This window comes from Stegostoma tigrinum, chromosome 7, assembly GCF_030684315.1.
Source record: "Stegostoma tigrinum isolate sSteTig4 chromosome 7, sSteTig4.hap1, whole genome shotgun sequence".
NCBI classification, from domain to species: domain Eukaryota; kingdom Metazoa; phylum Chordata; class Chondrichthyes; order Orectolobiformes; family Stegostomatidae; genus Stegostoma; species Stegostoma tigrinum.
In genome coordinates this window covers 89,707,859-89,720,576 of record NC_081360.1, presented here as the reverse complement: position 1 = coordinate 89,720,576, position 12,718 = coordinate 89,707,859, and the positions used below count along the sequence as shown (strand labels likewise).

General features: G+C 40.2%; 1 protein-coding gene across 5 annotated transcripts in view; it reads left to right on the top strand.

Moving 5' to 3' along the window:
* Positions 1 to 12,718, top strand: part of ptpn4a (protein tyrosine phosphatase non-receptor type 4a) — a 307,008-nt gene that overhangs the window by 145,753 nt on the left and 148,537 nt on the right. For all 5 annotated transcript variants that reach the window (XM_048534273.2, XM_048534272.2, XM_048534276.2 and 2 more), the window contains 2 exons: positions 2,709 to 2,753; positions 9,183 to 9,235. In XM_048534273.2, the coding sequence (XP_048390230.1) occupies positions 2,709 to 2,753; positions 9,183 to 9,235 (98 nt within the window). The remainder of the gene's footprint in view (positions 1 to 2,708; positions 2,754 to 9,182; positions 9,236 to 12,718) is intronic.

The following is a 12,718-nucleotide window of genomic DNA, read 5'->3' as shown; positions in this document are numbered from 1 at the left end:
GACCATTCACAGGAGGTTTACTAGATTGATTCCAGAGATAACGGACAAAAACAGAGTTTCTGGAAAAGCTCAGCAGGTCTGGCAGCGCCTGTGCAGGAAAAAACGGTTCACATTTCAGGTCCTGTGACCCTGCTTCAGAACTCAGTTGTTCCTGATTTACAGCATCCGTAGTTCTTTCGATTTTTACAGGGATAAGGGGTTTGTGTTGGGGAACGAGTTTAGCAGTTTAGGCCAATGCTTTCTGAAGTTTAGAAGAATAAGTGGTGACACTAATTGAGGTATATAAGATGCTAAAGGGGGTTCACTAAAGAGCCGAAGAGAAGTCATAGTTTTAGGATGAGCAGTAGCTGTTTTAATATAGATAAGGTTAAATCACTTTTGTCAAAGGGTCGTGAATCTGTGGAATTCACTTCCCCAAACTGTGTTGGATGATGAGGTGTAAATTTAAGGAGATGATTAGACTTTTAAAATTAGTAACAAGTTGAAACGTTATGGAGAGTGGGCAGGAAAGTAGATTTGATGCCGAGGTGTTGAGTTGCTTACTAGTCCTGGTTATGTTGTCAACTGAGGCAATTCTCAATTTGATAGCTGGTCATTTGGTCCTAGATGGTTTGGTTCAGTTAAATTTTATTTCAGTTTTAGCCAGCAAAAGAGAGATATGGCTTGCAGACTTTTGGAGATCTGAGTCCCACTGCTCTCACTTAGCTTTGTGATAAAACTGCTACTTGTTTTCAAGTTTGTTGCTGGACACTTGTGCTTTTGAACCAAAGGTGACCTGATGCCAGTTAGTCACTCAGAAGATATCAAATCTCATTTTTCACAAGTTTCATACTTTTATACAAACAACATCTGATGCCCAGTCTTGAGCAGTGTGCTCTTGAAGCTGTGTGACTGTGCAGCTGCTGGAATGTTCTGTGCACACTAGTTTGCCAGTGCATTGATTCCCAGTTCTGGAGATCTGTGAAGAGCAGAAGTAATTTCAGAATACGTGGGTGTTGATTGCAAAATCTTTTCAAAATCTTTATCATTTATCATGGTTGTAAGTGTTACAGAACACATTGGGTAACCCTATTGTGAAGGGAGGACTTTGTCTTCACAAGGACTGTACAGTGGTCCGTTCTATCATTGCTGTCACGGGCAGATGGATCTGCTATATAGATTAGATTAGATTCCCTACAGTGTGAAAATAGGCCCTTTGGCCCAACAAGTTCACACCGCCCCTTGAGGCATCCCACACACCCCTGAGCACTATTGGCAATTTAGCGTGGCCAATCCACCTAACCTGCACATCTTTGGACTGTGGGAGGAAACTGGAGCAGGCAGTCGTCCGAGGCAGGAATTGAACCTGGGTCCTGGCACTGAGGCTGCAGTGCTAACCACTGAGCCACCGTGTCACCTATAGTTAGGTTGATGAGTACACAATCAAGTATGTTTTCCGTCGGTTGGTTTGCTCACCAATGCCCGGGCACAGTCTCGTCGCAGTTTCATTTCGGACTTTAGTTCAGTCGGTGCTGTTTTTACCTAGTCGTTAAATGATTAATAATTTAAAGCCCCAACCCAGAGTACATTCTGTGTACTTTGTTCGCTACATCGTCTGTGATATTCAGCGTAGAGAACTGATCAATCACCTAAAGATATAGGTAGGTTGAAATCAGCACGTGGGATTTAACCGTGGGTTTTGGACTCCAGGGCCAATATTGGGAACTTCTACCGTACCGTACTGTATACCACAGTGCAGTTCTCTTTAGTGGGCTTGTCCTGTATGTGGAGCAAACTTGCTGAGACGATGTTGTACTGAAAGCTACTTTCAGAATGACTAAAGTTGTTGCTTGTGTAGCCTTTGGGACAGCTCTCCCAATTTTGGCACAAGTTAGGGTGACTTTTCAAGGGGTGTGTATGTATGTATATGTGTGTGCGCGCGCGCGCGTTGGCGTGGTCTGAGGTTGTTAAGGAGGGGCGAGAACATGAAGCAATTTGAAAACCGAGACAATAGTTGAAATTGAGATATTGCTTAACCTGGAATCTATGTTTATCAATCACCACAGATGCTTGGCAAGTGGAACTTAGTGCACACTAGTACGTGGGCAGCAGAGTTTTGAATGACCAAGGCTATGGAAGGAAGAATATTAGCGGGCAAACAAAAATGCTTTAGGACAATCAAGTCTAGTGGTAGGAAGAGTAGGATTTCAGCAGACAAAGTGATGCATGGGTAATGTTAGGGATGTAATGGCAGTGGAAGTAGGTTATGTTAGTAATATTGCAGGTATTTGATGCAGATACGAATGTTAACTATGTGAAGGTTTTGCATTTACATTGTAAAATCATCATTAAATTTGCAAAGTGTTCAAGGAGAAATTATAACACAAAAGATGTTTTCAAAATTTAATGGTTTTATAAATGACAAAGGAAACATTTTTAAAGCTTTAGAATAATGTTACTTTCAGATATTGAACTTGGTGTATGGAAAGGCCCAGCATTCGTACAGACTCTTAAAATTAATCCAGTTGTTACTAACTGAGTTAATTTGGGTAAAAGAACTTAACCACTTCTGGTATAATGAGATGAATGAGTTCATTGTGTTTGCAATTCATGTTTCTAGTACATTTAAGCTGTCGAATGAATTTAATCATAATCTGAGGAAAATACTTAATTGTGAATTTTGCATTATGCTCTTTTGATTAAAATGTGCATTTTTATTTCTTTTTAAGGTACCAATATTTTCTGCAGCTTAAACAAGATATTCTTAGTGGAAGGTGAGCATCATTATTGTATATTAGAAAGAAGCTGTTTTAGCGAACTGTGGCCAAAGGAATGAGCATGGTGTTATAACGATAATTGCAGCATGACAAGACTATGGGGGGAAACAAGGATTGCCATTGTGATCTAGATTTCTAATATACATTGGAGTAGTTGGCCTGGGTTAGCCAGAAGGCTCCTTTTGTTTGTCATTTTTATAAATGACCTGGATGAGGCGGGTAGAAGGATGGGTTAGTAAATTTGCAGACAACACTATCTTAAATGTACCTAAAGTTGGCAAATCTACTACCGTTGCAGGCAAACCGTTCCATTCCCTTACTACTCTAAGTAAAGAAACCACCTCTGACATCTGTCCTATATCTTTCACCCCTCAATTTAAAGCTATGCCCCCTTGTGCTCGCCATCACCATCCTAGGAAAAAGGCTCTCCCTATCCACCTTTTCTAACCCTGATTATTTTATATGTCTCAATTAAGTCACCTCTCAACCTTCTTCTTTCTAATGAAAACAGCCTCAAGTCCCTCAGCCTTTCCTCGTAAGACCTTCCCTCCATACCAGGCAACAGCCCAGTAAATCTCCTCTGCACCCTTTCCAAAGCTTCCATATCCTTCTTATAATGCGGTGACCAGAACTGTACACGATACTCCAAGTGCAGCCGCACCAGAGTTTTGTACAGCTTCACCATAACCTCTTGGTCCCGGAACTCGATCCCTCTATTAATAAAAGCTAAAACGTTGTATGCCTTCTCAACAGCCCTGTCAACCTGGGTGGCAACTTTCAAGGATCTGTGTACATGGACACTGAGATCTCTCTGCTCATCTACACCACCAAGAATCTTACCATTAGCCCAGTACTTTGCATTCCGGTTACTCCTACCAAAGTGCATCACCTCACACTTGTCTGCATTAAACTCCATTTGCCACCTCAGCCCAGCTCTGCAGCTTATCTATGTCTCTCTGCAACCTACAGCATCCTTCGTCACTATCCACAATTCCACTGAGCTTAGTGTTGTCTGCAAATTTACTAACCCATCCTTCTACCCCCTCATCCATTGAGGGCCGAAGGGCCTGTACTGCGCTGTGATGTTCTGTGTTCTCCTTTGGCGGGGGGGGGGGAAGATAAAATTAAACTCATATTTTGACCCAGATATTAAATCATGATTTCTAAACATAAACTTGGGCTGTCTTTCCTATTTCTGCTGCTGCTACTATGTAACTCCTTTGGGACATTATAAAAATTAAAGTACCTCCCAGAAGTGTACATTGTTGTGAACCATAGTATCCTGTTGCAGGTGTTCTGTTCTGCGTATCCTGTTATTCTGCAGGACTCCCAGCAGTAGTTGTGTAATTTGATATGTATTGTTAAGTAAGGTATGTAAGATATGAACTAGTTGCACATGGGTTTTGGAATGTGTGTATGAAAAGTTTAATGATTAACATGGCGTATTTCTGGAGCCATAGCTTTGTTTTAAATCAGTATGTAAGAGCCTGTGTTCTTACAGTAGTAATGGAATGTCTTTGCATTGGGAGAATTTTACAAGTGGACAGAATAAACATGGAAGAACTTTTTTTTGTTGTTTACTTAAACCCATTGCTTGCAGAGATTTTGGTTTAATTTCAGAGGTCCTGGCACAAGTCATGAAAGAATTTCTCTTGAAAAAAAGAGGTGTTAGCTGCAGAAAATGTTACTACAGAGTAAGGATTTTAGTTTGAAACCTCCCAGACCAGAAGTGTTTGGTTAGAGCTCTAAAGGGAATACTCACAGCTGAAAAAGTCAATGCTCAGTTGTATGATTACTGAAGGAAGAGACTATCAAACTCTCAAAATTGGTCGCTGAAAGAAATCGTCAAGATAAACCTTCAAATATGGCAGAGAAGTGAACTCTGCTTGGTATATTTATATGATGGTGTTGGGATGAGTGGAATTGAATTTTTACTGTTTTGAAATTTTAAATGTGTACACTCTGTTTTATCATTTCATTTGCACAACAAACTTTGGTGTTATTGTTTAAAACCAAATCTGCAGCATTGTGTGCTCGTGTTTCAGTGGAAAAAAAATAAACGTGGTTAAATAAAGAACGATCTATCAAGCCATATTTCAGTCTGGGGTCTGACTTGTGTGGTAATAACATAAATTGGAATTATAACTGTGCATATAGATTTAGAGTTCTGTAATAGATTCTGATTTTACAGGCATTCTGCCAAGAATTTAAAACATTTTGTTTACTTTTCTGCAGTTTCTCCGAAATGATGACAAACCATGACTGTTAGGGAACAGAATTCTGCCCCTTGGTTCAAGGCAGTTTACTGAGCTTAGTTTGAGCTCAGATCAGTTGATCACTTAATACCTTGCTAAATTGCTGATTTACTTGCTGTTGAAATGTAAAAAGCAAAGTGATTATTAACAGTTGCATGGTGAGACAGGATGTGGTCTGTTGATTCCTAGTGATCTGGAAATGGTGTCAGCTGCATTGAGCAAATCAAAAAAGGATAGAAAGTTGGTGACACCTGATGAGTCAACGTGTTTTGTTTTGTTTTCAGGTTAATATTTGAAGCTGAGCACAGGGTTGACAGGACAGTTAGATTGATGAAAAGGAGAAAGTAGAAGTCTCTATGCAGAAAAGAATAACAGAAAAGTAATTGCACTGTTTGTTAGTTTCATTCACCATTTCATTAATTATTGTTTCCTTTTTTGAAAAAGAGCTTATTTGTTAATAAAACTGCTAATTGCAATTCCAACATTGAAACCTAGTTATAAAGTCTGTGTCAAACAGCACAGAAACTGACCCTTTGGCCCAACTCGCCCAAGCTGACCAAATCTTCCACATTTATCTACACCCATTTGCCTCCATTTAGCCCATATCCTTCTAAACCTTTTCCATTCATGTGCCTGTCCAAATGTCTTTTGAATGTTATCTCTGTACCTGCATCTACCATTTCCTCTGGCAGTTCATTCCATGTGCGCACCACCTTATTCATTCACCACATTCACCTTATCTTTGCCCCTCATGCTTTTATAAACCTCTAGAAGGTCACCACTCTGCCTCTGACTCTACAGGGAAAATAGCCCCAGGCAATTCAGCCAGTCCCTATGACTCAAATGCCCCCATTCCGGTAATATCCTTCTAAATAGTTTCTGCACCATTACAGTTTTTCACATCCATCCTATATATAGCAGGGTGACCAAAACTGTACGTAGTATTTCAAAGATGACCTCACCACTGCCCTGTACAGTCGCAACATGATGCCCCAACTTCTGTATTCAGTGCTTTGACTAAAGAAGGCAAGTGTGCCTAATGCTGCCTTCACCACCCTGTCTACCTGTGATGCTACTTTCAAGGAACATTGTACTGAACCCCTAGGTCTCACTGCAACCCTCCCCAAGACCATACCATTAACTGTGTAAGGCCTGCCCTGGTTTGTCTTACCAAAATGCAACACCTATCTGAATTAATCTCCATCTGCTGCTCCTTGGCCTATTGGCCCACTGAACAAGATCATTGTACTTTAAAATGACCTCTTTCGCAGTCCATTGTACAATTTTGGTGTCATGGACAAGAGTCCCCTCCCCACAACTGCTGCTGTTCCTATTGCCAGGATTGGTAGTTAGCATGTCTTTTTCAATGTGGCTATAGGATGTTTTACAATTAGAGGTAATGGAATAGCCAATTTTGAATCAAAGGGAGAAATTTCAAAAATGTTTGCTTCCATGGTGCATTGGAATGTGGCAGGTATTGTTGCTGAGTAGTTAAGGTAGGGCCTATTTTATAAATTTTAAGTGGCTGTATGATGCAAAGAAAGGTTGACAGATATAGGATGATTGTTTTTTGAACAATAAACAGAGAGCTGTTTGTATAGATGCAAATTAAATGGCTATCATACCTACTCTGTAAACTGCTTTGATGCTAGTTCATTTGATAACTGGCTGGTGAGAACATGTGCAAGATAAAGCAAGTTTAAAAGTATCAAATAATTTACACTATAGTAGACATTCTGCAAGGAAAATTGCGAGACATTTCTTAAGCCATTACCAAACATATACAGCGCAACTTTAAGTAGGGGCGTACTCTATAAATTGAATCAACCACACAAGATTAAGTTCTTTTTCCCAAATAGAATGCACATGTTCCATAAAAAGACACATTGCACTTTTCCAATCCAGCACACTCTATATCCTGTTGTTTATTGCACTTTATTTGAGATCACCTTATGATTTTGTTTGTTTGTTCAGATTATGGTTCTGAGTTACAAAACTAGTTTTGCCCAAAAATTCAAAGAATATAACAATTTCCTGTCAGGTTAATGTTTCAACAGTTATTAGTTTCATATGGAAGAATATACTATTCAAAAGTCTCCTGTGCATTATAGCTTGAACACTCCTTTTGGTTTTTTTGAATTGTGCAAACTTGACTTGTCTGACACATGTTAAATGATCTTACACATGTTATTCAAGTTAAAGAGATAGTAGGAACTGAAGATGCTGCAGAATCTGAGATAAAAAGGTGTAGAGCTGAATGAACATAGCAGGCCAAGCAGTATCAGAGGAGCAGGAAAGCTGACGTTTAGGGCCTGGACCCCCCCCCCCCTCCAGAAATTGGGAGGAGACCGCTTTGCGGAACACCTATGCTTGGTTCGTGCTAAACGACTGCACCTCCCAGTCGTGAACCGCTTCAACTCCCACTCCCATTCCTCAGACGACATGTCCATCCTGAGCCTCCTGCAGTGTCACAACAATGCCACCCAAAGGTTGCAGGAATAGCAACTCATAGTCCGCTTGGGATCCCTGCAGCCCAATGGTATCAATGTGGACTTCACAATCTTCAGAATCTCCCCTCCCCCTGCTGTATCCCAAAACCAGCCCAGCTTGTCCCTGCCTCCCTAACCTGTCCTTCCTTCCCACCTATCCCTGCCGCCCACCAAGCTCCACCCCCACCTCCGACCTACTAGCCGCATCCCATCCCTTTGACCTTCCTGAACTGACCTATTCCCTCCCTAACTCCCCACCTATACTCACCATTACTCGCTCCATCCCCACCTCTTTGACCTATCTGACTCCTCCCCACTTATTTTCCCCTCTATCCCTCTTCTATCTGCCTCTCCCCCCACTACTTACTTCAGAACCCTCTCCCCTCCCCCATTGCTGAAGAAGGGCCCAGGCCCGAAATGCCAGCTTTCCTGCTTCTCTGCTGCTTGGCCTGCTGTGTTCATCCAGCTGTATGCCTTGTTATCTCTTATTCAAGTTAAACTTGAGTTCTTTTTGAATTTCAAGAAATTTACTGGAATAAAACTTGACTGAATTAGAGATAACAGGGTGTAGAGCTGGCTGAACACAGCAGGCCAGGCAGCATCAAAGGAGCAGAAAAGCTGACGTTTCTGGTTTAGACCCCTCTGACTGAATTACGTATTGGAGAGGGAAGGAATGCTAAATGAACCTCTTCCTACAGAAGCAAAGGAATTCTGATTGGCAATTTTTATTATTCATTTGTATCCAGTGGAAAGTTTGGCAGGTTATTGGGCAGCTAACTTGGCTAAGATGTTAGAATCCCACATTGGGTGAGTTTGGGAACTGTTAAATTTATCATTAAGGCCATGATGAAGTTAGGTTGAGCACGAAGAAGAACCATCTGTGACCTCATGTACTCAGGACAGGTGCATTAATAGGTATGTCCATATTGCACGACATTTGAATTTCTGCTGGTTTTTAGAACTGAATCGATCAGAGTTGCTTTTGGTGCAATAATAATGGAATACTGTTGCAAGTGTTGGAGCATGGATATGTAAAACAACTTCAGTTAAAGTGATAAATGTATCTGTGATACCTCCAGATTGCTGCAATCAGAAGTACTGATCCTTGAGACAACTATCTAATTATAGAATCATAGAATCCCTACAGTGTAGAAACAGGCCATTTGTCCTACTGAATCCACACTGAACCTTAAATCATCCTAGCCACTACTCTCTCCCTGTAACCCTGCATTTCCCATGGCCAATCCACCTAACCTACACATCTTTGGACTGAGAGAGGAAACCCATACAGACACAAGAGAATGTGCAAACTCCACACAGAAAGTCACCCGAGGGTGGAATTAAACCCATGTCCCTCATGTTGTGAGGCAGCACTGCTAACCATTAAGCCTCCGCGACGCCTCTTTGTGATGAAGGCAAGGTGAATATTTTGGTATTCTGAATACTCCTAAACACCTAACCTCAACCCAACCCCCTTCACCATTGTTTTTAAAATTAATGACATTGAGCCTTCCATCTCCTTAAACTCTACAAAGCAGCTATTAGCAAAAGATGTGAAAAGGACAGGGATTTTCGAAAGGACTTTAAAAATTTTGAAAACGTCTGGCCTACTATAAGGATGTTCAAAAGTTTAATTATTGATAATTACATAAGCACTATTTTTCAATTGTTCCTTTTTCTAGGTTGCCTTGCCCATACAACATTGCAGCCCTTTTGGCTTCTTACTCTGTTCAGTGTAAGTATATGCTTATGAAATTGGGTTCCCTGTGGAAGACATTTTTATATTCTGCTGTTATAACTTCATTTTGCTCCTTTGCATATTTGTTTATTGTTCCATTTCCTATGGAACTGTTTCCTGCCTCAGATCTTCTCTACCATACCATTGTCAACATCAGTATTGACTAATTCATTCTCTTCCAGCATCAATATTTTGCAACCAACCTATCATTAATCTGAGGTAATGGAAACTGCAGATGCTGGAGAATCCAAGATAACAAAGTGTGGGCCGGATGAACGCAGCAGGCCAAGCAGCATCTTGGGAGCACAAAAGCTGATGTTTTGGGCCTAGACCCTTCATCCGAAATGTCAGCTTTTGTGTTCCTAAGATGCTGCTTGGCCTGCTGTGTTCATCCAGCCCCACACTTTGTTATCTATCATTAGTCTGATCTGTTTTCACTCATACTTCTCACAGTGTAGGCCTTCTGTCGTATGTGTGGCAATTCTATTTGCATTGCTATTTTTTTTCTTCTTCCTTTTGCCCTTGTACGTTTTGCTCTTGACAATGTAATTTGGAAGTATGGAGTCACCTTTCATGTGTACGCTTAAAGGTAGTCTGTACTATTGATTGTAGTTGCTATTGTCTGACTCTCTCACTCTCCCTTCGTCCCCCAGCCCCTCCGCTGCCATGCCTGACTGTCTCGCACACCTGCAATCGCCCCACCTGTGTCAGCTCCCTCAGCTTCCTTCTGTTCCCTGCTAAAATTTAAAAAAAATGACTGAAGCCATTTGGTGCCTAACAGCTTTACCATTATTTAGTGAAATTATCTCTCTTCCCCTCCCCCCCACTCTCCAACTTTGGTGGCTCAGTCACTGTAACTCTGTGGATTTCCCTCCATCTCCGCAGATGTCATTTAATGCCTGATTAACTGATTCCTGCTTGACTCAACACAACCCACTTCCAGTATCTATAATGCAAAGACTATTTTCTCCAACTCTTTCCTGACCAGTTCATTTTGTCTTCACTTCGTGGGTAGACCACTGTAATTCTCCACTGTCCCCGTGCCTTGTGCTGTAGACTTCAACTCATCACAAATACCATAACCTGCAACCTGACCCACAAATTCTTGTTGTTTCCTCAGCCTTACACTCTTCCATGTGACAATAATGTGATTTCCGATTCTTTGTTCTTGCTTCACTTGTTCAAAAGCATTACCATCCTCCTCCTCTTGATTGTTTTTAATGTTTTGTGTCTCCAGATACGATATTCTTTTTACACAAAAAAAAGTCTTCTTCCTCCTGTTCCCTGCTTACATTGAAAAAGACTCCAGCCACTTGGTGCCTAGCACCTTTACCATCATTTAGTGAAATCACGGTTGATTTACAATCTAAATCCATAAAGCAACCTTTGGCCATATTATTTAAGCCCCGCTAAACCCCAACCACAAAGACTGCTTAGACCCCCACTGTTTTTGGGTTTTTGCCATTTGTAAGTATCTGCTCTATTCTTTTGCACATCTAAAATATGAGACCTCACATTTGCCACAGTTTCTCCCATTTTATCAATATGTATGTAATTTTATGCTTTAATAAATGCTGCTTTAAATGCTATCTGTCATTGTCATCAAGTTATGATTTTCTATTTCATAGTCTAAGCTAATAAGTAACTGAGGTGCCAAAATAGATCCTTGCTGCTAATGAGTGCCACTGCATGCTGTACCTTGCTTATTTACAAATCAATAGCATATGCTTTCAATTCATGGGCTTAAATTTATGGCAGGATTCCAGCATCACTTGTATAGCTGCTTCTATTTGAAATACTTGTTTTAGCTCCACCCCACTCTTGTGCTCTCGCCACCTACCCCAGTGAAGCAATTCACACTGCTCCCTGCATATAGGAGTTTATAGTTTTAATCATTCTTCAGGCTTTTTCATGAGATTTGTTGAATGTTGTTCTATTCAATATCATAATGCTTTCATGTATTGTGTAAATTACAAATTGGAAAAGTTATTTGTGCTTATCTTAATTCTAAAATTCTCCATCTTTCTCTTTCCAACCTTTCAAGTAGTACTGTAAAAATATATGCTTGACTTTCCCCTGATTCTGTTAAAGACCCTATTTGCTTGTGCCTTACTTAATTTTTCATATTTTTCAAAGTTTTTCTCTCCATTATCTCTTGATTACTGTTGTATGCATCATTCTTTTCTCCCAGTTTTGTTGTTTGCATGGACTTTGAAATTTTGCTTATTTCCGGTATCTCTCCAAGTTTAGTCTTCCATTGGGATAACGGTAAAAACCCTGTAGTTAGTGTTTATGTTTAATTCCTGTGCACTTTATGAACAAAATTCATGTCACATCTTCAAGTTGACTTTGAACAATTTCAATATTATGCATATTGTGTTAACTTGATTCTAGAGGTTTCAGTATTTGCGTATTGTGAAGTACAGTGTTTGTAAGGTCTAGACGTTCCCATTAATTGTGCAAAGAACAGACTGTTAATACTACCTTTTCTATATTGATGAGCACATTGTCAGTTTAAATGTGTCTTAAAGTTGTGCATTATTTTTGCTGTCTTCCTTTAATTTCTCACTACTTGTTTACCTGCCCTGAGGATAGCTACCTGATCCATAGTTTTATCACTCTGCCTATTTATTAGCTTGAGGGATGCGTGTCACTTCATTTGTCTTCCCTGGCATCTTATCTACTCTTCATTCGTAAAGTTTCCTCAAATACATTTGATGCTTCTTTCAATGAAACAGTTTTATGCAGTTTCTTAAAACAGAAATAATGATTTAGATGGTAATATTAAATTGTGTATTACCTGGTTAGCTTCTCATTTAAATGTGTATGCTGTCAAATACACGACATAATGACTGATCAGAAGCAATGTCGAAGTGATTATAAGCTTGTAGACTCTTTAATAGTTTACATTACAATTCTGTAACCTAATAAACTTCAGGCTTCAAAGTTTGATGACATGACTGAGCACTGCTTTGCAGTGGCATTCATTCGGATAAATAAATTTGATATTCAATTTTGTCAGCTGCCCATCTGAACATGCCACATTGTAAAGCAGAAATTAACATCCCTTCACAAATATTTGAGATAAAAGTTTGAAGAGTATCAGAGTACTTAGGGCAGATACAATTCATAGAATATAGAAGAGGAGTAGGCCATCTCGCCCTTTGAGCCTGCTATGCCATTTCATATGATAGTGGCTGATCATCCATCTCCGTTCCGATACCTTTTCTCCGTATACCTTTTGACCCTGTTAGTCTTAAGAACTTTATTTACACCTTTCTTGAAAACATTTGGTGTTTTGGCCTCAGCAGTTTCCTGTGGTATGCATTTCACAGGCTCACCACTCTGTGTGAAGAGAGTCCATTTTATCTCTGTCTTAAAAAGGCCTACCCCATATTCTGAGACTGTAGCCTTTCATTCTGGACTCCCCAGTGTCATCAAAAGCATCATTCCTGCATGTACTTTGCTTAAACGCCTGAA